At 40.7% G+C, this 26495-nt stretch overlaps 1 protein-coding gene across 1 annotated transcript; it reads right to left on the reverse strand.

The window, feature by feature from the left end:
- Positions 1-2929: 2929 nt before the first annotated feature.
- Positions 2930-25665, reverse strand: dcn (decorin). Its single transcript, XM_026147096.2, has 8 exons — positions 25426-25665; positions 15102-15322; positions 10168-10280; positions 8840-9053; positions 7601-7714; positions 7256-7349; positions 5819-5957; positions 2930-4382 (listed from the first exon to the last, which is right to left on the reverse strand). Exons 2-8 carry the CDS (start codon positions 15301-15303, stop codon positions 4182-4184), a joined length of 1077 nt encoding a protein of 358 aa, XP_026002881.1. The 5' UTR covers positions 15304-15322; positions 25426-25665; the 3' UTR covers positions 2930-4181.
- Positions 25666-26495: the final 830 nt, after the last annotated feature.

The following is a 26495-nucleotide window of genomic DNA, read 5'->3' on the forward strand; positions in this document are numbered from 1 at the left end:
GTGTAAAGTAGACCAATTTAGGCACATTTCGTGTAAAATACCTCGTGCAGTAATAACAGGGTTTAACACATTGTTAAGGTGTTGATAGGTAGATTAAGGAGAATACTACATTGATGATAGTCAGACAGATATAAGCTCAGGGTTTTTTCTATAAGCTGCATTTGATAAATGTAGTTTCAAGCAAACATCTGCATGGATCATTGGCACATCTGCTTCTCACCAGGATCTCACGACTCTCCTCTCATAACATGGTGAAGGGCACAGGCTACTTCAATTGCATAACACTAGACACTTATTCTTAGCAATCGGTGTGATCTGTGCATGCTCACACCCCAACTAGTGCTTCTCAAGTTCTCCAGCACATGAAGCAAAGCACCAGACACACATGCCTAAACACACACAAGTCCTGGCAACGAGAAGATAGACGACTGTGCAGAAGATCAAGTTGCATGCTGCTCTGGCATGTGTCTGTGTGTGTGAGACTGAGGCAGAAAGGCGGATGGAAAATAGAAAGTGCTCTACCGATAGCCACCACATGGGGGCAACAGATTGAAGAGCATTCATGTTGTCTAGCTGAACCCGCTCTGAGGTCCTGGGATGAGCGCCAGAGCTCAAACACTGATGCTTTCTGTCCTTGTCTAAAGAAAATAGAAGAACCAAGTCATATCAGAGGCAGAGAGTTCTGAGCTTTTGGCAACTCGTTAATACTTAACATAACATAGCATGTTTTTAATTTAATTTACCAAGTGAAATTATTATTAAACCCCAAACATTTTCATGACAGGATGATCTCATGAAAACTGAATAACTCATCAGGTTAAATAGTGTCTGGTGTTTTAGAACAGAAGACTAGATTAGAATAGCCTTTTATTGTCATCGTACATGTACTACAAAATTGTGTTTATTGTGTTTCTTGAGTTATATGTTTCATTCTACTTCAATAAGCCAATTATATTGTTTTCTGTTCTAACATATTATTTTACATGGACTGCTGAACAACTATCCAATGAAAAGGATCACTGCATTTGTTGCTGCTGCTACTTTCCCATGTATGTCCTCAGAGTTGCCTTTACAATAAGCAGTCCAAGTGTAAAGGCATGGTAAACTGCTTTTTTGGCTTGATTGTAACAGAAGTATGACAGAAGTAGACTTTCCACTGATACACATGACTGCAAGGTGGATTAATTAAAAAAAAAACCTTGATCTGTGTTACATTTTTGGGAACTTCATGGGTAAGTTCCCTTTATAGGAAATACAGCAGTATATACGTTGCAATATATCCGATGATCTAAAGGCCTTCTCTGGCTTATTTCATATTTACTAATTATGTTACTGGGTATGATAGTGACGGCTGTTTGAATGGAAAAGATGCGAGACGTTTTGCACTGTGTTGATCATAAAAAAAGGCAGGCTGCTAATGCTATGACAGTTCTACTGTCAATACCTTACAAAAAAAAGCACTATTGAATTGAATGAATTGAAGGTGTGTAGTAGGAACAAGAAAAATGCTCAAAGAAGCCAAAAAATAATGATAAAACCACAGTTTTGAATTAAATAAGATATTGTAACTATATTAAAAAACAAAAAACTTCTTGTCACAGCCTTTTTTGGAGTCAGGAATTTTAACCACTATATATATCTCATGGGAGGCCAGTTTCTTTTTTCTTCAACCTAAATATTCCCATTAAAGTCTCCCAAATGACTCCTTGACTATAAATCTCCGATGGCTCACAGGCCAGAAATGTTTCTTCTGCAAATACTGTTTTTTTCATCCCGGACCACAAAACCCATCAAAATGAGTTAGAGCCTGCTGGGGTAGCTCGAAGCAAATTAATCTACCATAAGTTAGATTTTTAAGGCTCTTTACAGCCTTCACCACAGTGTTTTCACTCACCTTGGGATCTGGATGTTGTGTGATGGTGATTATAGAGCTCTGTTATCAAACCTGGTAACCTGTGTGAAGTGTACATGATGTGTTTGTGTCTGAGCTCTGGTTTCCTCTGAAGAATCAAACACACCGCACAGGAGACTTTATGGTGATTGCACTGTGTAGTATTTGCAGTTTGGATTTTTAACCTATTCCTGCTGTAATAGGGCAAGAGGCTGGGTGCACTCTGGACGCAACATTTGCAGCATACATGTAAATATAAACAGTGTAACAGTCGACTGATGATCTGCTCAAAGTGTCTTGTTGGGAATGTCTTCAACCCCCGGAACCATACACAGCATAAGTAAATGTAGAAAACACACTAAAACACCTCTTACATACCCCACTGGTAATATATTGTACCAGTGAGTAACACAGTATACATAACAGCTCAAAATCACTGTTTTAATGAAAAGCGCTGTTTTAATTTGATGTAATAAGTCACTAAAACCCACCTGATTCTGTCATGATATGTTGAGCTCTTGCAGGCCTGTATACTATAATTAAAATAATTAAAACTGTAGAGAAGCACAGTTTTGATGGTGTGACTCACTTACTGTTGCCAGATGGCAAGAAAGCATTGATGTTTAGCGCGAGCAGATAAAGGCTGCGATAAAAGTGAAAGCAATCGATGACTTTTAAATAATCGAAAGTGAAACATAGTCAAACCTAGATCGCTTATTAGTCTGGTTTTATTCTGAAATGCAGTCAGCTGAAATAATGAAATTGAAATTTTTAGTGTTTGGGTGCATGTGTTTTTCATTTGATAACTCATCGCGCTTTCATTGCATATTTCCAGTCTTTGTCAAGGTTCTCTCTCAATGACATGCCTCCTGTTAGCATTCGAATTTGATGTGAATTTATGTTCCATATAAGTGAAGATTTCTCATGTTTAGTACGTTCGCTTGATCATTTGTGCTATCCAGTGACCTTGGAGCTAACTCTCCATTCACACCAAAGATAATAATGCTAATTCTGGTCATTGTAACCATTAAAAACTGCTACTGTTTCCACTAGTATTTTTATTTTGTTCATGACAACTTAGCTGGAGCCCCTGCTCCGAAAAAAAGAGGAACACGTTTGTTGCTGATATATTAAGTCTGAGCTATGGTAAGTGCTTGTGCATTTAAGCAATGAGAGGTTTTTATACAGCATTTATATACAGCATCTATACATACAACATTCACACCAACATGGTTGCTGCTGGCATGTCAGTCTACATAGACCCTCCAACTTCCAACAAAAAGAATAAAAAATAAAAATAAAGGGAAGGTAAACATGAAGTAGATACATACACGCATTAACACGACAATAAAGAAAGCATCAGGTTCAAGTTGAAAGGAAAAATTAAGAGCATGCATATAAATCTTTGGGCATGGCTTCTGTTTAAAACATATATGATTTATTCTACATTTAACAAGCTATTTTCACCTTGTTTTATGGGAAGCACACACTTGGAACAGAACAGGAGATGGAATGTGATGGAGAAAATATATAAAAAGATCCAGAGCTAAAACAACATGGAAGGAAGCACAAGATATCACAAAGCAAATGAAATCACTGCTGCTTTTATCTCTACTTGGATTGAGAACAATTCAAATAGACACTCTGTGTTCTTGAAATGCAGCTTGGTAATATTACACTTTGAAGTCTATTCCTAGTACACAGGCAATATCTACTACATTCTAGTATACCGGTTGTTAAAGGGTAAAACACAAGTTAACCCATTGCTGCCTGCTCTACAGGCCAGCTAATTCATACAATGCTACAGGTCTAAAAGGCGATTAAATTGAGATTTCCACTGAGTGAGATTTTTTTGTTGTTGTTGGGTTTTTTTTTTTGGTTTGGGTTCATCTTTTAATTTGTTGTCCACTGAATAAATTGCACATATTATACACATTAATATGTTACAGCACTTATGTGAACATATATGCAATATTAATGCTTGCGTAACTGGTCCCGTGAATGATGTGCCCTGTGCACGAAAGCGTCACTGTAGTGTGCTAGTAGTTGCAGTAAGCTGTGGGTACTATCGTTACACAAACCTTGAAGCTGAATATTGAATCTGATACGTTGTGTTTGAGGTCCACAGAGTTTTGAAATGAGTATGCGAATTAACTGTATCATCATTTGTGGAAAGGCAGTGTTGGTAGGGAGTCAGTGTTGTGGGGCTGTTGTCAAACACTCACACATACAAAACTCTCACACACTCATTTACAAACACACACTTCCTTGCAGTGGCATGTAGGACGCTCTACTTCTTCCTGTAGTTGCCGAGCTGGATAGCGGAGCGGTCAAAGACACAGCGGAAGGTGACTGGCTGAACTTCCCAGTAAGGCACGGGGTTGCTGAACAGGCTGATGCCAGAGTACATGGCCTTCTTGGTGTTGAAGCCGGGAGGACAGAAGTCCTCTGTTCCCACAGCAGCAATCTTGTTGGCATGAAGGTAGACCACCTAGAGCAGGGATTAAAATAATAACAACATTCGGTCACCGAACGTGCATGGCAATAATTTGGCTTTTCCAGAATAAAGCAGATTAAGAGGAAAATAATATGTCTCAAAATGAATGATAGCAACAACCAAGCTAGGCTTTTTTCCCTCCTCTCTTCAGAATGTTTAACTAAAAACAGTGGAGAAAAGGACTGCATACATGCTAATCAAGTGGTGTGTAAAAAATATGGAGAACTCAGGAAAATGACAAAGCTGCTAGGCTCTAGGAGCAAAGGCGGGAAAGTGGCATAACATTATAATGTTAATTACAGACTTCAGAGTCACCCTGCTAAATATGTCATCATATACAATGGAAAAGTCAAAAGACAGAACAAAAAGCATGAAAGAGACTTCTATAAATAATTTCTTTGTATGTGGCACCTTTTCTAAACATCTGGTTTCACTAAAAACAATATTGTTGTCCACCTTTCTTTGTTTTTTTTTAAATGTAAAAAAACACCCTAAATATCGCAGTGTAGATATTCTTACAGTTGCAATAAAACCTTCTGTTATGCAACTTCTATCAGTCCACATCGGCTGATACATTTCTGCTCATTCTATTGGTAAATCTCATAGAGGGTGTGCTATTTAATGTGCTCCAGCATGCTTACAGTTGCTGCTGCCTCTGCAAGTTTCTCCTTCTCATACTGTATCTGATCGTCATTTAATTATTGCCATGCCACTTTGGGCTTTCCACAGACTTGCGTGGGATGTCTGGGAACAGGAATTGCAGATGAATCACACAATATCCTTTTTGACTCAGAGAATGGAAGTGTCCCAATCTGTGCTGGAAGTAAAGGATTTGTGCAGACTGTGCATAGTTTGCAAATTTTGAAAGTTATATCAACAACCTGGTTCATTTCTTCCAAAAGTCTGGGATGTTTGCTCTTGACAACATTCACAGAAAAAGGTAGTTTGTAATCTAATACGTTTTGATCTATTGAGAAATTCAGGGAATTACCTTAAATGAAGGAGCCTTCTGAGATAAGATTGAAGCAGTAGTTCCACATTTGAGATATCAAAGTGCCAAACTAAACGTTAAATGGCCCGTCTACTTTCCCCCTACTTTCCAGATCAGATTGTATCAGTGTAAGCTACCAACAGTCAATAAACAAACAAAAAATGAATCCATATGACTTGAGTTATGAAAGCCTTGGCTGACTTGTAATCGAGCATTGTTAACCTAAACAACCCAAATGAAAAAACGCAGCAAAGTAAACTTTTTCAGCATGGTTTACATCAGAGAAAAGGAGCTGTGTGTGATCAAACCATAAGAGAATGAGAAACATAACTACAGTGCTGGAAATAAGTGGTTGCAATAACAACCTTCCTTTGATTAAGATGTGTATTGAAAACTGGAAAAGTGCCATAATCCTAACGTTAATCAGATGAGTATGTACCTGGATGTACTTATGGTCGGGCAGGCCAGGAGGCACGCTGGTCAGAGCATTGTTGTCAAGGTGCAGCTCTCGCAGGTGGGGTGCGTTAGCCAATGTGCCGTTTTCCACAGAGCTGATCTGATTGTAGCTCAGACCCAGCCTGCAAGAAAAATCAGGAAGTAGAAAAAAGTAGTACATTGCAAACTAAGCCAGTGACATTCACTCCAAAGTCCTCAATAGCTAATAAAATGAGCTGAAAGGAAGTGAGAGAGATTTACCAGAGGAAATGCGCATGCAGGAAAATATCCACACCTGCTGCAGAGCCCAGAATCTCCCACTCAATTACTTCATTATGAGAGAATGGAAAACAAAAAGCATCTTATGCTCCTCTTCCCTCAACTTCTGCATCAAAGTGTTCTTTGTTCTGGTTTGGTATGCCATCCCTGGCATAATCTGAGCAGTGATCTTATAAACACGTTCTAGTCAAATTTATGAGCAAACCATTTATTTTGATTATCCAGAAACCACTGTTTAGGCTTTAGGGTTTTCCAGACAGAAAATTGCTTAAACAGTAACACTGCAGCTAGTTTTCCAGGTCAACAAGCCAAACCAAAGAGTGGAAACACAATTCGAAAAGGTAACTCATTCAGAAAGGTACATTATCATAAATTATGAGCCACAAGCTTAGACTTCAGCCTGCTGTACAAATGTCTGGTAGCTCTGTATGATATCAGGGATAGCAGATATTCTTGATGTAGTACTCATGTCAGGAATAGAGCTGCACTCATAGGAGCCACGCCCACCAGCTGTCCAAACCTTTTTGAGTGGCAACCAATCAGAAAAAAGCTGCCTAAAGGGAGCAGCAATGATGCAAAAGTGACTGCAGAGAAATGTGACAAAATGTGCACATTCAGAGCTGAAGCTGACAAATTCAGATGACCTAGGATTAATGGAAAAAAGTGCGTGTCTTAAGAGGCTTACTTCAGTCTCCAGTGAACCTCCCCAGACTGTTCTTCTTTATGTACTGCAGAAAAACCTAGCTCTGCAAAACTCAACCAACTCCAAACCATAGGAGAGTGAGTGCCCCACTTACTCGGCTCCCTTCTGACTGCACTCCAGCCTGTCTGCAAGCGACTGCAGGCACCCTCAGCTTAATTATCATTCAATTACAAACCCCATAATAAACTTTTTCCCTCTTACACGTAAATATGTGCCAGTGCTCTACTCTTAAATCCATTTGGGCATCTGCATTTTTTTTTTAAATTCCGGACTCTGGATAGTCAAGTTTTTCTCCTTTTTTCTAAGCATAAAGCATTAAATCTACAACTACTACAACTACTCACGGCCATGTAGTTGCAAGTGGTTAATACTGCATTGAAGTGGTCCCACCTGCACTCACTTTAAAGCTCAAAATGCAAAGGAAATCACAGTTTAAAATGATAAACATATGCATATTACTTTGCCAGGTTATTTAGGCCTTTGAGCCTGTCAGCTGTCAGCTTGGTGATTTTGTTTCCGTCCAGGTGAAGCTCAGAGAGAGAGCTGGGCAGACCTGCGAACCCACAAGACAATAGATCCACATCAAAAACCAAGTGGTATTAAGAGGTAGCAACTTCTATGACTTCTTCAATCTTCTGTGAGGGAAAAAAAGCAAGAAGAGGATATTTCTAGTCTAGGAATATGCAGTATTCCTTCTTTCTTTTCTTTTTACACTAAACCAAGTGTTTCACTGTAAACTAAAATCCAGTCGCATGCACAAATCTTCTTTTAGGAGTTATTTGTGGTAATAGATGAGAACAATACCTTTGGGGACCTCTGTGATGTTAGTGTCTGCAATGCGAATGTAAGACACCCTTTTCAGGTCAGCAAAAGCACCGGCCTCAATTCCTGCAGTTTTCAGAGGATTGGATCCAAGCTCTGAAAAAAAAGATGGAATTGAGGACACATGACGAAAAAAGAGAAATGGATCCCAAATTAGTTCCTCCCTGGATGTGTTACGGGAACAACGAGGGCTGACTAATGAAATAATTCTGTTTGCACAGTCATCTTTCTCCATGCCAGATTTCCTGGTTTGTCACAGACGGAGCATCATTCTCATACCACTTTCACTGTATTTCAGCTGATTGAATCCACACGCTGGCTTTAGTTTAATCAGTGACACAATGATACTTTATTTGTGGGACAGGGAATTTTAAGAGTTAGATATGAGTTATCAAAGTGAGGAGGAAAATAATGGGACAATTCACAGCAAGTTTTGTTGTTAGTTGCCCAGATTTGGAGATTTCAGTAGTGAAGATAAACAACTCCTGCCTTTTAGTGTTCCAGTACATTTTAATCAAACAACTTAAGTTTGATATTGTTATTATTACAGCAGAAGAATTGATAATTGAACCTAAACACCAAATTCTAAGCTATAAAAACTGTAAGCTCATCATTTTCTACATATATGATTGGGAAAGTGTCACACCAAATTGGGAAGATGTGTTGGTATTTTAGGAGAACGCAGGGAGTTTTGTTACATTTGGCTCTGCCTTATCTTGCTTGTAGGCTTCACTATGCTGAACAACTTTGCGATTTCATGTATGAAATTTGCACAAGCGTGCAATCAGCTAACATTAGAACCGAGCCAAGGGAAAAGCACAGATCCTTCTGCAGAGAATATTCAGAAGAACGGAGACACTATCTCCAAAATTTGGATCAACTCATAGCAAAACAATCTAGATGGATAAACAGCAGTACAGCTCATTGCCCAAATATGCACATTTGATTTGTAAACTGTACATTTCTGCAAAAGAAGTGGGGGTTGTATTTTAAGACACAATAGAGAATACATTAACAGGTCACACACAAAACATTAAATCAACCTTCCCAGAGGCCGTCAAGCCACCAGCTGCATACTCGGTGTGTTTACATGAGCAAGTTTGCTTCTTTTAAAATGTAAATCAGACCTGCTAGCTATGCCTCTGTATGTAATTACTTGAGGGAAGAGCAAAAGAATATGTATAAATATAATGTGGTAACTATATCAGTAAATTTTTATACCCATGACGATGACATGGGACATGCCCTGGAAAGAGGCCTTTTTAATCTTGGTGATCTCATTCTCATGGATGCGAAGCTCCTGCAGGCTCTTTGGCATGTTAGCCGGCATTTCCTTTAGCAAGTTCTTTGACAGGTACAGGCGCTGCAGCTTGGTCAGAGGGCTGAAGGCCTTGGGGTGGATGATAGTGAGTTTGTTGTTCACGAGGATCAGAGCCTGTAAGAGGGAATACAAGGGAAATAATATGATATTCTTGACTGTAAAATGTTTTTATTGCTGCCTAGTGTCTATAACAGTGTTAAAGTTAATTAAAAATGCATGAAATGATGAGTTCAAGGCATTAACAGCAACATTTCAGTCTAGAAAATACAGCAGCAGCGTTTCACATCCAGATCACTGTTTGATATTTATTTATATGGAATTTGAACATTTATTTGAAACTTTACACCTTGGTGGCTTCTAGTTTTTCCACTGAGAAAGTTTCATGGCTATATGCACCATAGGACTGTGAAAGAAATCGTACTTTCCGAATAAAACCGCAACAAAAACAAAAGATATTTTGAACCCAGCAGATGTTGTGGTGGTGGGTGTTATTACTAATGCATTTTCAGAGGAATCTCACTCCTGCTGTTGCCCTCTCTTGGAGCAGACATGAAGCAATATGTGGTATGTGGACCAATCCCCTTGTGAGGCCAGTTACATTACATTGGAAACAGCTCTGGCTGTCAGACTGAGGCATTTATTGCGAGAAGGAAAGCTACGAGAGTTCAGAGGTGTAAGGCTGTGAGGCCTATAGGGATAATGCTTTCCATGGACTGGGGGACTGTGAGAGGGGCAGTCGTGGTATTTACTATTTGTATAGGGAAATGGAGGTGGTGCTTTATGGAGGTGGAGGATCTATCCAACATCAAAAAATTGATTTAATACAAGACTCCAGCTTCCTCCCACCGTCCAAAGACATGCAATTTGTGGGGTTAGGTTAATTGATTAATCCAAATTGCCCATAGGTGTGAATGTGGGAGTGAACGTGAGTGCGAATGGTTGTCTGTCTCTGTGTGTTAGCCCTGCGACAGACTGACGACCTGTCCAGGGTGCACCCCGCCTCTCGCCCTATGACAGCTGGGATAGGCTCCAGCGCCCCAGAAAAGGATAAGCGGAAGCGAATGGATGGATGGATGGACAAGATGTTTCCCAGTGTGGATAATCAAGTTTTATGTTGAAAGACAGCTGTGGTGAGTTTTATAGTTACATAACTTCAGACATTATATAATGTTGGGAATAACAAATGGTTCATGGGCACGCGACCCTGTGAAAGCGAATGATCTCTTACGTGTAGTCCTTTAAGGTTCTTGAAGTCATTTTCCTTGATCTCAGTGATCTTGTTGTTCTGCAGGTCCAGCAGGGTGGTGTCATCTGGAATATCCTCAGGGACAGCCTTCAGGCCTAAAGGAGGCGATTTCAATAAGAACCTGATTAACTGCATGTGTGGTTATGACAGTCAGCAGCATACAAGTGCAATAAATCCATCGGAATGATGGATGGTGGAGTTTGAAGTAAGGCGGTGACAGTGGTGGTTCAGGTGCTGAGAGGTTAACCACACTCTGACCCCAAGAGGAAATGGATACAAAACGATTACCCGCTATTCTTCCCTGGTTTCTGTCCGCCTTTGTCCGACTGTGTGAAAATGTGTAGTGTGTATTTGTGGAACTTTGTGCTGTTGCCAGAGGCAATGTGTGCTCAGCATGAGCTGCAGGAAAGACAGTTTGGACACAGATGTTTGAATGTGATGTCTTGAGTTACTGGTCTTCATCCTGGGAAGGAGGATTTTTTTTTGTCAGCTAACATGTGTGGATTTTTAAACCATCCCATAAAAATAATCAGATTGATACTGAAAAACATGTTTTTTTGAGCATCACTCAGTTTTTTTTGATAGTGTGGATGAATCGATGATTTCGATTTTTCAAAGCAATAAACAAAAACAGGTGTAGCTGATTTGATGATTTGTTTTTAATTTGAACAGCCAAGAAAAACAAATTTTTCACAATTTCACACATTAAATTTTTAGGTCCTTTAAACTTACAAATCCACATGTGATAACTGTTGTGTGTTTGTCTGCCTTGCAGTGTTACTGAATAAAGCCTCTCCATGATGTCTGTTGCATACTGGCTTGGGAATATCTAACAGTACAGGATGGTGCTTTGACTTTAAGATCTTAAGAACAGACATTCCAAAGGGACAGAAAAACTATTTGATGTGCTGCGAGGCACACATGGTGGAAATGGACCTTGAAACAAATTTCCTTTGGCATTAATGCAACTGCATACCTGGACACTGAGGTCACATGAGATCCTTTTGCTTGGACTTTAGCGCGGCACGTCATGAGCAAATTTAAAAAAAGGCATCTGATGTGAAAGACAAGTTTTCAAAAAAGTTGAATGAAGACATCTAGGAGATTTTTATGCTTCTGTGGTGATACAAAAAAACATACGGCGAGATTCCTAATGGGCAGTTTACATTTGAGAGGAAGAGGCGTAGAATAAACTGTTTAACAAAAAAGGTTACACTCTGTTTCTCCACTCCATACGTATGTCTTGACAAATTTTGGCTCAATAACTTGTGACTACTTCTGTTTGGCTCACCCAAACATTATTTCCTGCTGGTTTGTTTTTCTGTCAGCTTTTCCAACTTGGCAGTGCATGACACATTAACACAGCAGTTTGTGGTCATCATTACATCACTGCACTGTATAGCTCTAGTCTTACACACACACCTTTTATTATTCTTTTCTAAAAAGTCAAAACATCTCTGCTTCCACGGGCCTAAAACTCATTTTTTGATGCCTCTATTGTAAAAGCAACAATTTTGTAGAAAGCCAGCTGGAAAAACTTTCAAAAGGATGTGTTTGTGGTTTCTAATAGAAGCAAAAAATACGCCATATATATTAATATGTCAGGCAAATGACAACTGCTGAAAAATATGGCCTTAACCTAGTTTCCAACATCTGTCATCTGCCTCAGCTAGACACTATTTATTACAATTTACAGTCAACTATCTGGTGACAAATACAGCTTAATAAGTACTCCATGTCACCGGAGGTTTAGAAGAAAAATGGGTGGAACATGTGGTGCTGACTATCCAACAAAATACATGGTTTTATGACGGCATGTTTCATCTGCAGATTCATTTTTTATAATAAGAGTGTCAAATTAATTAAAAACCACCCCTTCAAAACATTTAACTTAAAACTTGGCTAAAAAGGAATGTTTTCTATTTGAGTGTGAATAATGATTTGACATCTCATGTGTGGAAAAAAATCTCGCAAGAAACTCAAAAACATTCAAGATAAAGGGCGTTGTGCAATGATCATGCAATCTGATGTGATTCAAAGTAGTTGAGCCATAAATGACCTGAATATGAACTCCATAAGGCCCAACAAATGCGTTGTTTTCTGGACACGAAGTTTGGCTTAATTAATGTTCTCCATGTGATGTCATGCACGCTATGTTGGAGAGCTGTCTGCCCTGTATGTGATACAATCACTGGTTGCTAGGGACAAATCTGTATCCCTGGACTGGTTAGTAGTGATTCCTGAAGGTTGCTGGCTTTCTCGTGGGTGAAATGAGTTGGCGTGGTTGTCTGTAGTTTTTCATGTTGTTCTGCAAATACTCGCTGCCTAGCTGCCTTAAAAATAAAATCTGAGCCTCGGCACTGCAGCCAAAACATTTCAAAAGTTGCAGGTTTAACTTTGAAGGCAAACGGTCTTCATTTCTGGTTAGTTTTCACAGTTTCACTACAGCTTGGACAGTAGCTGGCCAGTAGGCAACTTTATTACCTCCATTCATACTATGAGAGCACCAATACGCTAGCGACCAAAACAAGGAAGTTTTGGTCAACTAGCTTGGGAATAAACATTTCCCCCTAGAAGCAGGTGGTTACCGGAGGGTCTCTGATCGTTCTCTAAGCCTGTGTGACTGGAGACTTTAAGTTAACCTCATGTGGTTAATGAACTGTAGCCAAGCTGTCAAATGTACTGCGAAAGCAAAGCTTGAAAGAAAAACGCCTCATTACACAATAGCAAAAGTCTAATGTTAAAAAATGTTTAAAATTACAGCATAAATTAACTGAATGTTTCACTTCTTGTTTTTCATCTGTTAGCAATCGGGAAATGAGCAAGAAAAAACTGGGCTTCGAGTTTTGTCCTCACTTCACTAATCACTCAGTTTTATATCAGAGTGATTACAATCTCAAGTGCATGATTGCTTTGGAGTAGACTGGACTAATTTGGAGCCTTACAAAGAATTAATGACACTATTTATGAAATTTCCTGTCGTTTTCTGGAACTGTGTCTGGGAAGGATGAGTTGTCACAGAACCAAATGGCTCTTGGGAAGTTTGGGACTTTTTTGGGTTGTTCAGAAGGGTGTGATGCCCAGGTTGCTCACTTTATACCGTCATATATTTTTAAAAGACAATTAGCTTTACAGGTTTAATGGGGGATTGCGCCATTTTATTACTTGTAATGGAAAAAGAAAAGCTGTTCTGCAGCCTGTCAGCAAAACCTCTTTCTTACAGATATAATCGCAACTTTTGACCCTTACACCGGTTTTCCCCCTGAATGTTTTAACTGTCATCGTGCCAGCAGCAATCAGCCTCACTGAGAAAAATCCAAATCTCTGAGTTCTTTCAGACATTTTATGGCCAGACTTGTGTGTGTCCAAACACATGCAATGTTTATACCTGTGTGTGTGTGTGTGTGTGTGTGTATCTGAGCATTTGAATGTCTATTGTGGATGTGCCAGCAGATCTGCGGAGCAGATGGGGGATCTGGAAAATAGTGCTGATGCAAGAGTGGAGAATAGAGTTGCATCTTTGGGGAAAGTGCTGCTGCTCACGGCCCCTCTTGGAGTAATGACATAATGGAACTGGTCTCTCTGACCGTCTGTGTTTGTGACTGCCTGTCTGTCCCTTAACCGTTTGAGTCGCCTGCTCGTATTTGTTTGCCTGTCTCCTTATGCTTCTTTTCCAGAATCTGAAACATCTTTTGTTTGTTTATGCGATGTCTGTCTACTCCTCATCCTAGTATCCTCCATTAGTGACACTCCTCCCTGTCCTGCTCCTTCTTGAAGCTCATACTTTCCAAACAAAAACAGGGCCAAAGAATTGTCAAACCGAACTGCCTAGTCAAGCACTTTTACATAATAACCAAATATAAATGAGGTCAGGGACTTTTGTGTGTTGGATTCTGAAAGATGACTGAACCTTTTGTGTATACCATACATGAGATTAGACAAACATGGCAGATGAGGTCCAAACAAAGAAGATGACTATTGAGTAAATTGTTGTGAGTGTGATGAATGAAAAACCCAACTAATAGTAGTTCTAACCTTGGTAAATAAACCATGTAAACTTATAGAAGCACTTTTTGGTTAATTTACGGTACTAGAATATATTTATGAAGTCCAGGTTAACCTTTAATCGCTGCTGCGATTAAAGAAAAGCTGTTATCCAGAAAAAGAAGATAATCTTGTTGTTACAAGAAATGAAATAAGACTTGCAGCATCTGGAAGCAGTTAATGTATCAAAACAAGTTCTCTGGAGGACTGTGCAAGAATGAGTAACACAATACACCCTTCCAATGACCCTTTGGGTTTGGGTGGAGCGAGGAAAGCAAGTGACTTCTTTCAGGCTCTTAACTCCTTCCCCCATAAAGAACATTTGGTGATCTCTCCAGTACCCTTAATGATGAGTTTTCACACCTCTATATATAAATTAAGATGTGGTTTGGCAACTAATAGGGTGGCACTAGTGAACTGTACAGGGAGAAATAACCATCACTACCTGATGCACACCCAATCTTTTTTTAGGAAGCAGGCCTGAAATATGACAGAAAAGAGAAGCTATGGTTACCCCTAGTAGGTGTCTGAGGAGGAAAAGAGTTAAAAAATGTAATGCCATGAATGGTACAGTGGAACAAGCTCAGGCATTTTGATTCTAGAACAGGACTGCACATGAAGGACTGAATGAAGAAAACATTTCTTCTCACAAATGTTTAGGAATTAGGCCTTAAAACAGATGTTAGCTGTGCTCAAGCAAACCCAAAAGAAACATGCAAAGCATATCTTTACAGGTGATGGAGTTCTGTTTGTCTATATATACTGAAAGATTTTGGACTTTAACCATGGATAATTCTCATATTGTTTAATCAGTGCTAGAAAACAAGTCTACACAACCATATAAACCACCACTGGGAAGTGTATTGCCTTACCAAGGTCAGAGCACTGGATCACACGCAAGTGGCACTGGCATCTGAAGGGGCATTTAGGGCCTCCAATCACGGGGGGCAATGGGGACTGAGTAACAGGGTCCCCTGACCCCTCATCCATCATGAAGTCTAAGAAGCCAGACTGGCGAAAGGGCAGAGCCCAGCAGGCGGTGACCAGGAGCAGAGAGAGACAGGCAGACCTCATGGTGCTGATAGTAGGGAGCCTGAAATGACACAGAAGGTTTTGGGTGGATACACTTTGAATATAGTCTTTTAGTTTAGAAAATAAGTTTAGAAAATACCAAATTCTGTTGAATTGGATGCTGTTGAATGCTGCAATAAGTCAAAAGCAGACAAAAGAATTCAGTTTATAAGAAAAAGAATAAGAAATGTAGAAGTAAAAACACCTTTAGTTTAGAGAGATTAGTGAGGGTCATCCGACTGAGGGTTCCCTTACAGATACTGTTAAAAATAACAATCATATAAAATAATATATTTTCATTTTCATATTTTAAAATTTTTTTTTTTTTTACATTGTTACAATCCACGTGTCAGCCTTATTGTGACCATGGTCAAGTCTGCATTTCTACTGTTACTGCTGGAACTAGAGAAGGCTTAACATTTAAACATTTATAGAATGAGATATACAATACAAATGAAATGAAATGAAAGATTTCCTTTATCTGTCCTTTTGGCACCTAAGTTTCAGTCTGTAAGAGAAAATCATCCACTTATCCCCTTCTTACATAGAGCCTTTGTGTAATCCATGTGGATCCCTGGGTACTTTTACACCTACACCACATCAATATCCTATCCCAGCATAACCATGGCCCACGTAGCCTTTCATATTCACACGATGATACCTCCCAGTCCACTCTAGAAAAAACATCCAGTAGTGCTCCATGCTTCTCCTCCTGTATCACCAATACAGCAAACCACTGCAGAATTGTCAGTATTTCTGTAGGTTGTATTGCAAACTTTGCTGAAATTATGAGGTGTATAAGGTGAACAGGAACAGGAGACAATATAGTCTCTTTCATACTGTATCACCAATTCATACAGAGCACTACCCAAACTCACACCGAGTCCTGGCTGTCAGATAGTCCAGCGGTCCCCAACCCCCGGGCCTCGGATCGGTACCGGTCCATGAGTCGTTTGGTACCGGGCCGCGAGAGTTGAGGCTCAGGTGTGAAATGTATTTTTTTCAGGGTTTGTATTGGTTTTCAGCGTTATTTTGTTATCGTTCTTATCGTTAACTCGGTTTTCCTGGGTCTTTTCACGTGTGTTATGAATAAATCTTCTTTTTTTCGGTACCGGTACTAGTTTTATTTTGTTGTATTTATCCGCGACACCTTAAAGGCCGGTCCGTGAAAATAATGTCGGGCATAAACCGATCCGTGGCGCAAAAAAGGTTGGGGACCGCTGAGATAGTCTACTGACATTTCCTGTATCTTCTCATGATAAATTCACTTGGAAAATCAAAGAAGGTGATCCTGTTGCTATCTAGATGGGAGTATGCTTTCTGCAGCACATACTGCAGATGTCTGCATGCTCCATTCCCAGATTTGGTCTATATGCAAACTACAGAGGGTCAAGAGATGTTTTCATGAGCAGCATCAAGTGGGCCAAGACATTTGCTTTCTCCAGCCTGCCCACTGGTCGGCTGTCTGTTGTGCTTTGGCAGAGTTTCTGAATTTCCTCCTCTATGAGCTCTTACATTTTCAACTTAACCTTCAGCTCCACCCTATCCCTAGACATGAAGACTTCATCTTTTCATTAGGCATTTCTTTCAATGACCAAAGGATTGTTCATAAAGATGTGAGATGGGCAAATGAACTGAATCATTTCTTCAACAGATTTGATTCAGCCATGAGGCAGTCTGCAACATCGGCTGCAGACTCACCCACCCCCACTGCTGCTGTTCCACCTCAGACACTTCACACCTCCTCTATTCACCCTGCTCACTCCCCCCCACCCCCAACTGCAGCATCCAATACACACTCAACACAAGGCTCCAGCCTGTCTCTCTCAACCACCCAGGTTAGGAGGGAACTGAGGAGGATTAATGGCAAGAAGGCAGCGGGTCCAGATGGCATCAGCTCGAGGGTCGTCAGGTCCTGCACGGACCAACTGTGTGGGGTGATGGAGCACCTCTTCAACCTGAGCCTGAGGTTGGGAAGAGTCCCACAGCTCTGGAAAACCTCCTGTGTTGTACCAGTGCCAAAGACTTCACGCCCCAAGGACCTCAACAGCTACAGGCCGGTGGCTCTGACATCCCACCTGATGAAGACCCTGGAGCGGTTGGTCCTGGCTCAGCTTCGGCGCCTAATAAGCTCATCACTGGACCCACTTCAGTTTGCCTACCAGCCTGGCATTGGAGCGGATGATGCCGTCATTCACCTCCTACATCGTTCCCTCGCTCACCTGGAGACCGCTGGAAGCACTGTGAGAATCATGTTCTTTGATTTCTCCAGTGCCTTCAACACTATTCTTCCCTCGGTTCTAAAGGACAAGCTGGTGAACTCTGGAGTGGACCATCACCTCACTACCTGGATCCTGGACTACCTCACCGACCGACCACAGTATGTGAGGACTCAGGGCTGTGTGTCGGACAGGGTCGTCTGCAGTACGGGGGCCCCACAGGGAACGGTTCTGGCTCCGTTCCTCTTCACCATCTACACTGCAGACTTCTCCCACAATTCCACCCAGTGCTTCCTGCAGAAGTTCTCTGATGACTCTGCAATAGTCGGCCTCATCACTGATGGGGACGACAAGGAGTACAGAGGTCTGACCCAAGACTTTGTGGACTGGTGCCAGCTGAACTACCTCCAGATCAACGCCAGTAAAACCAAGGAACTGGTGGTAGACTTCCGCAGGCACAAGCATTCTCCACTGCAACCACTGAACATCCAAGGTATGGACATTGAGGCTGTGGACAGCTACAGGTACCTTGGTGTTCATCTGAACAATAGACTGGACTGGACTCATAACTCAGACGCCCTCTACAGGAAAGGGCAGAGCAGGCTGTACCTGCTGCGGAGACTCAGGTCGTTTGGAGTGGAGGGCCCACTCCTGAAGAAATTCTATGACTCTGTTGTGGCTTCTGCTATCTTTTATGGCGTGGTCTGCTGGGGCGGCAGCATCTCTGCTGGGGACAGGAAGAGACTGAACAGGGTGATCCGAAGGGCCAGCTCTGTTCTAGGATGCCCTCTGGACCCAGTGGAGGTGGTGAGTGACAGGAGAACGGCGGCTAAGCTGTCATCCCTGATGGACAACATCTCCCACCCCATGCAGCAGACTGTGACAGCACTGAGCAGCTCCTTCAGTGGGAGACTGCGGCACCCACGGTGTGGGACGGAGAGATTTTGCAGGTCTTTCCTCCCCACTGCTGTCAGACTCCATAATAAAGACTTTAACTGATCAAGCACACACATCCATACATATGCAATAATACTAAGTGCAATAATCCTTTCTGTCATCGTTGTATTTTTACTCAGTTGTATATAGTATTTGTATTTGTATTCTATTTTTATCTTATTGTATATTTATTTTATTTTATTCTACTGTATATAGTATTTATTTTATTCTATTCTGTACAGTTGTGTACTGTATTTATTCTTATTGTATTCTAATTTTTGCCTCATAACTTTTGCACTGTCCACTCCTGCTGTGACAAAACAAATTTCCCACGTGTGGGACTAATAAAGGTTATCTTATCTTATCTTATCTTATAAATCAACATGAAATCCTTTTTGGGGAGATAGTGTGGTCACAAAATTTAATGTGTTCTGTGATTCTGCCAGCAAAACTGTTAATGTCCTGTCCATGAGGTGAACCAAGTACTCTGGTTCCAGTATGTAGCATCAAAGAAGTCCTGGATTACCTCTACAGGCTCATTTTCCATTAATTTTTACCTTTTCATTAAGCGTGTTTCATATTTTTTGCACCTGTTTCTTTTTTTTAATAACCATTTTAGCTAACAGCTGCTTGCGTTTTTACAGTAATTCAAAGAAGATGCATGACAAGAAATTACATGGCTGCAGCTGTATATCATATTTAATGATCGTTTGCTTGTCGAACACTTCATCTTCTGTATGGGTCTATATCTACAGTACAAGTGGAGTCGCTGGGAGAATCCTACTTCCTTTTTTTTCTATTTCTAAAGATAACCACACACACACACACACACACACACACACACACACACACACACACACACACACACACACACACACACATGCAGAGTCTCAAAGACCCAGCAATCTGCTTGTCAACCTTAAAGCCAAACGTTCCTCCTTCCCTCGTGGTGCCACAATAATTGAAGGGCGCTTTTGAGCCACAGCTGCTAACAAACAATTTTGGAGCTGCTGGTCTGCAGCCGACCTTGACCTGAGCATCATGACCAGGATGATGAAACTTAACAAAAACCATCAGCTGGCCAGGGTTAAAAGTGACTCCGAGGTTGCTTATATGGCCTCTGAGCACACATAGGATGTTAGTGGCCCATATGTTTATTTTATTGGGGTTTTTTGTGTGTGACTGGGTTCATGTTAAGGTCTTCTCAAGTGTGGATGAAACAAAAAGTTTGTTTTAATGTGTGTTAACACAGGTACCTGTGTTGTTTTTTGTACTGTAGTACTTTTTCTATTCTATTATTAGGCATGTCACAATGAAAATACTAGATTTGTTGCTTAAACTATTTTGTAAGCTTTTAAGAGAATGGGAGTGACAGTGAGTGCTGACGTAGTGCAAATCCTGGTTAAGGTTGTGTCGGGTCATGGGGATCACGGCTCAAAGTGACTCTCAACATGAGCAGTAATTATAGTCTCTGTCCACAAAACAGCCACCGATTTGACACACTGTACAGCTTCAGTCCAGCGGTTACAGTGCTTGCATACAGTGTGACCAAGCTTGAAATCACATCCATTCAGAGGGGAATCAAGTTCGATAGGTTCGTTTCTGCCTCTTAACTTTCCTTGTTTTGCTATGAAGTGCAAAAACCAGAACCCCCCCCCTCCCACCCCCCCCAAAACAAAGCAGCTGATTCTATAGGTTGGAAATTAGAAACTGGAATTGTGTCACATGATCATGTGTTTAATGTCCAGATTCAACTTTCTGTGCTTTAAAAACATGTTGCATTTGTTTTACTTGAATGTGTTGAATGAAAAAGCTCTGGTCTCAGCAAACATCTGATCCAGAGGACAAGTTGTTCCAGTCTTCCAAGGGCTGCGTAATCTTGGCTGTGTTAGGCTCTCATATCTAATCAAAGCAGAAAATTCAATCCAATAAAAACCTCATCTACGAAACTGAATGCAGTGTTCTTTAATTTTGTTGGATTTTGGGATGTAAGGCACTCGTAGGCCAGTATTATGAGTATTATGAGCCAGTGGATGCCAGATCATATGGTACCAAAATAACTATAACCAACATCATGTTGTGCTGTTGACACAGTATCTATAACAAAGTATCTATGTCAAATTGGATGGACCTGTTTTGCATGATAATTCATTTGCTAAAGCATTATAGTTTAACTATTTCAAGCCACTTTGCCAATCTTTTCAGTGAACTACTGATATTGTAAACTCCTTACATCTGGCACATTTCAGAGGCTGAAAACTCAAATTAATCAGCAAAACCAGGTTTATTTAACAGAACAGAACAGAAATGGGCACACATAACCAAGGACTACTGAACCTTATCTGTCTGCTTTGACCTCTGGCCAAAAACACACAACTAGATATACATGAACATGTTCACTGGTGCAGAATTTCAGTTTCCCTGCCATCAATCTGTCAGACGGTGTCCATAAACACTTCAGCATCTTTTAATGGAAGCCAGACATGCAAAAGGAAGAACGAGATGAGAGCAATCTCAAACTGAGCTCTGTTAGCCTTTAACTGCTGCAGCAATACTGCAAACACAAAGCTTACTGCTTACTACTTCATGATTTATATTAAGATTTAGGAGTTGCTGATGATGAGAGTAAAATTATTTGAAACAAACCCAAGAAAAATAAAACTAAAAGCTTTTCAGACAGAGATTGTTCTTTGGGACGTTAACTAAGAAATTGGAATCATAGCTGCAGAATAAACTTTAAGTGGTATTAGCATTATTAAGTTAGGCGTTTTTGGGTCAAGAGGTGTAGAAATTTATAAACTAGTAACTAGTAACTAAAAATTTTGGTCACCCAAAGTCTTTCTGTAAGCTTTAATGTTTACTCTAAAAACCCACAGACACAATGAAAAAGTTAAAATTCAACCTGCTGCACCCCAGGCATTGCTTCCTTAATTACCAGTCTGCTCAGATGCATCTACAGGCCCCGAAGGATTGGCCTGCAAATCTGAAATATGGCTTCTCAAACAACCCGAAGGGCTGTCAGCCCTGAACAGCATGCAGGAACATGACTTGACCCTGCAAAACCCCAGATCACACCAGTGTGTGCATTTCTAATTCCCTCTAAGAAGATACAACTTTCTGTTACAGGATAAATGTGATTCACTTTATCACTTCCAGTTTTACAGAGGACACCACCAAGCTGGAGATACAAACATAACACTAGAAAATTTTATCATTTTGTTCCTAAAATGCAGAAAACATCTTTTATTTCTATTAAAAATAAAAACAAAAAAACCCAACTTTAATATATTTTTTTAGTGATTTAATGTTTGTAAAATCTCTAAATTACATTTCAAATTAAACGCACATGAAAGTGTGAACAAATAGTAACCGCATTAAACCATCTTCCAAACCTCCCTGCTTGATCTTTCAGGTCAGAGTGGCTTTATTCGAGGAACATGACGAATATTGTTGATGGTGTGGCTGTATGCCAGCTTGGAAGGTGACAATGAAAAATTCTTTGTTGACAAAAAGTGGACAGAAACTAATTGGCAATAGCTGCTAGACAAAAGGTTTCCTGTTATTGAGCTATGAAGCAAACACTTGCACTTTAAAAACAAATGCATGTTTGAGAAACAGTGCTGCAAAAAATGTCCTCATCAGTAAAACAAAGATTAGCATGTGCAGAAGTGATATATAGCCATTCATTGGAACCTAACTTGAGAAATATGTTTGGCTTTATAGTGAGATTTAAAACACACTTGGATCAAGATACTGGTGTAGTAGCAATTTTTAATTGTCGTATTTTACTGCACTGAGACAACTGACGGTTTAACGACTTCCAAAGACTTTGAAAGGGCTTCCAGTGATCATCAAAGGCTTCTCAAAGCATTGACCAAAGAATCAAACTAGGTATAGCAATGTGAAAAGCTCGGGCAGCTGTGAAAAGCTTTAATCGATAAGGTTACCATTCAACAATATTTTCTTACGTATCTGAAACCTGGGATTCATCAGTCCATGTCTGATGAAAAAAAGGGGGGGAAGGGTTTGACATTTCCTGTGGCGGTGGCATCCTTGTCAGTTCTCCTGTCTTCAACTGTTGTCTCATCTCCCTTCCCTCCCTCCACTCTCCCCCAAAACTGGCCTCAGCATTACTAATGAATCCCAGACAGGAAACGGAGCCTGCAAGAGGGAGTAAAGCAATTTTCCCTTCTATGCTTCGTCACTTTCGATCGACCAAAGTGCAACAGCAGAACAGAAACAGATTCGAGCTTTAAACACCACAGAGCTTTAATTTGAACAAATCAAACCATGATGAACCAATCACCATAAAGCAGACGCTAACTGCCACTCTCGACCCTTGTCTGCTACCTCGCTCCTCTCCTCTTAACTCTCCACAGGCCTGCTCCTGACTTAGCAGAGTGTCTGCAGGCCATGAATCACTGGAAGGTATTTACAAGGCCACAGGACATTTAAAACACATGTGGCCCCTTTAACCTATCAGCAAATGAATATGTTTCCCCCTCCCACATGATTGCACAAACACATACGCTTGATTGATGACTATGGTAAAATTACTGAGAACTTTTAATTCAGCAGTTACCCAACAAGTCAGTGGTCGTTACAGTCAACGAATTTCTGATACATACTTGGGGGATTTTGTGAGGGAGAACATGAACATCTGAAAATATGCACAGGCACTGCCAACAAACAATGTCAGTGCCAACGAGTTCTCTAAAATTAATATGAGTAAAGCCAAATCAGTCTTTCCTTCCGTGTATATCTGCATGATGGGATGTTTTAGGCTCCAAGAAAAACCCAAGGGTTTTTCACCACTATGATTCAAAGTAGTTTCTTCATAGAGAAACTAAAAGTTTCAGACTAAAAAATATAACTGAAAGAACTTCTTGGGTCTTAAAACCTTGCCTGGTGTTTGGAATCAAAGTATGAGAAAGCCAGTGAGTGGTTAAACCACATTTCAGCTGTTCCATGTGAAGAGCTGTCAACCTGCCATCAGCCTCAGTCCCATTATCAAACGTCTGTGCTGTACAGACGTGGACAAACTGCCCAACCTTCTCCACCTTTCTTCTCTTTCCATCTCCTCCTCCCATTTTGTGCTCTCTTCCTTCCTTGCCAAGCCTTTCTCTCATAGCTTTTGGTATTTTCTTTCTCTGTCTGACCCCTTAACTTTGGCCTGAAGGACTGACATGTGGAACTTTCTGGTATTCCAACACACACAGGGGGAAAATACTTCAAGGCTGATGTCCATTCAAGTTCCATTGTTCTTTTCCTTTTTTTGACCCAAACAATTGAATTCCAAATGGAAAAAAATGCCGTCCAGCTTTTAGTTTAAAATCTGGTATTTCTGGTTTCTGGTTCAAACATTAAACAGCTGCTTAGCCCAAGAAACTATGATCTGGAGGAGTACTTTTATTGCTCTGGGTGTATTTTAGCACAATGTGTATGCCTCTTTTTGGCTTCGATTCTATTCTAAGTGACATTTTTCTTTCTGTGTTGTTTCTAAGTTTTCCCCAGTTTTACTCCATTCCATTCAGTGTCATTCAGTGCAGCTGAGCCTTATTAAGTTTTTTTCTCTGCTGGCAAAGAAAGGATGTAATGAGTTAGCTCAGAGTTGTGTGGTGGCTTGCCGGGAAGTCTTCAGACCTCTTTGATAGAGGAAGCTGTACCATTACAGGATTAATGGTGCTGTGTGTTGCCAGGTAGAGGGTTTTTTTCATCTCCTCCTTTTTCATCTCCTCTTCTCACTTTAAGTTGCCCCTAGCAATTTGGGCGCTGCTCTGCTTCTGTGAAAACACAGTTGCAAATGCCACGGCGGACAGAGGAGGTATGTACTGAAAGGAAACAGGTTCACTGAGCAGACAGATAAGGGATTGGGGTTAAAATGGCCTGAAATGAGTCACTGAAATGGAAAGTGTGAGAAGCACCAGCAACAACCTTTCCAATCAACATCTTGACATGCAGTGATGGGCTGAATAAACACAAAGAAATCCTCATTGTTGTCGTTTCAACTTTTTTTCTCCACTCATTTACTTGTAGACTGGCCAATACGCCACAGGGAAAGGAAAAAAAGAGAGAAAAAGAAAGCTAAACAAAGAGAGAAAGAGAGAGGGAGAGGGAAAAATGAATGCAACAAATCAGAATCTTTTCCACTGACGTTAGCAAATAATGACAAAAAGAATTAACCAAGTTAAGGAGAAAGAAAGTCCAAGTTTTCTCCCTTTTCCTCTCTTAAACCCTTCCATAAGCATTGCAAATCTGATTCTATTGCCATGTAAAAATACAACACATTTGAATAATCCCCTGACATATGGGTTACATCTAAACAGTCAACAAATAAGTGGCCAAACACTTCTCTGGTCAGCTGCCATAAAAACCAACAAATTAGAAATGCAAGTTAAAACTGTAAAGTGAGAGAACTTCACACAGTCCTCACTGGTGGATACTTTGGAGATCAAATACGGGGAAAAAATAATACTTTTTTGGCAGACGAGCGAGGTACTGGTATCAACAGCACTACCACACCCCCTTCCCTAGTCGCTGCTTTCAGAGCTGTATGGAGATTGGACTGGGAATGATTAAAGTCTCATCACAAAGCCAAGAGTGCTGTGGGAACAAGGCTTGGCAACAAATCGGGAATATATACAACACACACATGCACACAGATGCAAAATTAAGTATGAAAGGAGGCACACTTAAACCCACTTTGCCTCACATGTAGACACATGTTTAGAAAATAACATCGTCAGCAAATAATGTCAGTTTTATATAATGGACAAAGAGATGTTCCTAATTCATCCCTATATGTGTAAGCAAGACATTAAATGATACAAAAATCTGAAGAGTTATCTCAAAACTATTCTCAAACTAAACAAATCTGTTCACAGTCAAGCCCAAGTCGTTGTTCTTGAGCTAAGATCACTCATTCATTCTCAGATTTTCATCCTTTATCAGAGTTAAAAGATTAACCTACCTGTTCTCAGTGGAAGCTAGGCAAAGAGAGTGGTTGAGATGAGCTTGACTCCCAAAATCCAGTCGAGCAGGGGGATGAGACTGTGAAGTGGCTGAGAGGGCCTATGGGGTAATTGGACTCGGAGCGCATGCAGCCAAGATCAAGCAGGTGTGCTCTGTCACAACAAGGGGAGGGGAGAGAGAGAGAGAGAGGGTGAGAGAGGAAAAGAGTAGCAGGAGGGAAAGGGGAGTGAGACAGAAAGGGGGAGGGGTCCAACTGCGGAGCTCCTCTCAGGACCGAAACAATTGGTGGAGAACTTCCTTCGTGCTTGTGTGCTCCAAAAACAGCTGGGAATGGAGAAGGGAGGAAGGAAAAGAAGGAGAGAGAAAAAGAGGGCGAGCAGACAGAAAGGAAGAAAGAAGGGAAGATAGAAAGAGAAAGAGGCAGAGTCGAATTAAAGGCGGTGAGCAGGGATTCGTCTGGAAGCAAAATACTGAGACATCTGGTAATGATAGGTCCTCTGTGGAGCTCAGCAGAGAACACTGCACACAAACTCTTTTTCTTTCTCTTTCACGCTCTGTCATTCATTCTCATTCAAACTCCACTGACTACCTCCAGGAAAAACACACACACACACACACACACACACACACACACACACACACACACACACACACACACACACACACACACACACACACACACACACACACACACAAACCTCTTTCTCCTTTTTAACCCCATTGCCCAAATCTTAATGAGGTTTGTTTAGGCTGCCGTCATGAATCAGGGTGTGTTGGGCTTTACCAGACAAAAATAGAGGAGGAGCCCTCCAATCTTAGTCCTTGGAGAAAAAAAAATTACATTTTTAAAATATATTTTTATTAAAAAGAAAAAAATACCCTGAAACTCATATAGTGTTATTTTAAAAAATTACCACAGCAGCCCACCTATTGCTGTGGTTATGGATGGGGAAAGATTGAGGTAAAGGACATATTAGCTTTCATTTATCTAGCAACAAAACTATTTCACTCTTTCAGGAGCGACTGTGTCCCAGGTGGTGGATCAGTATCCTCCAGTCCACATGTCGA

The sequence above is a fragment of the Astatotilapia calliptera genome, chromosome 17, assembly GCF_964374335.1.
Source record: "Astatotilapia calliptera chromosome 17, fAstCal68.1, whole genome shotgun sequence".
Classification (NCBI taxonomy): Eukaryota; Metazoa; Chordata; class Actinopteri; order Cichliformes; family Cichlidae; genus Astatotilapia; species Astatotilapia calliptera.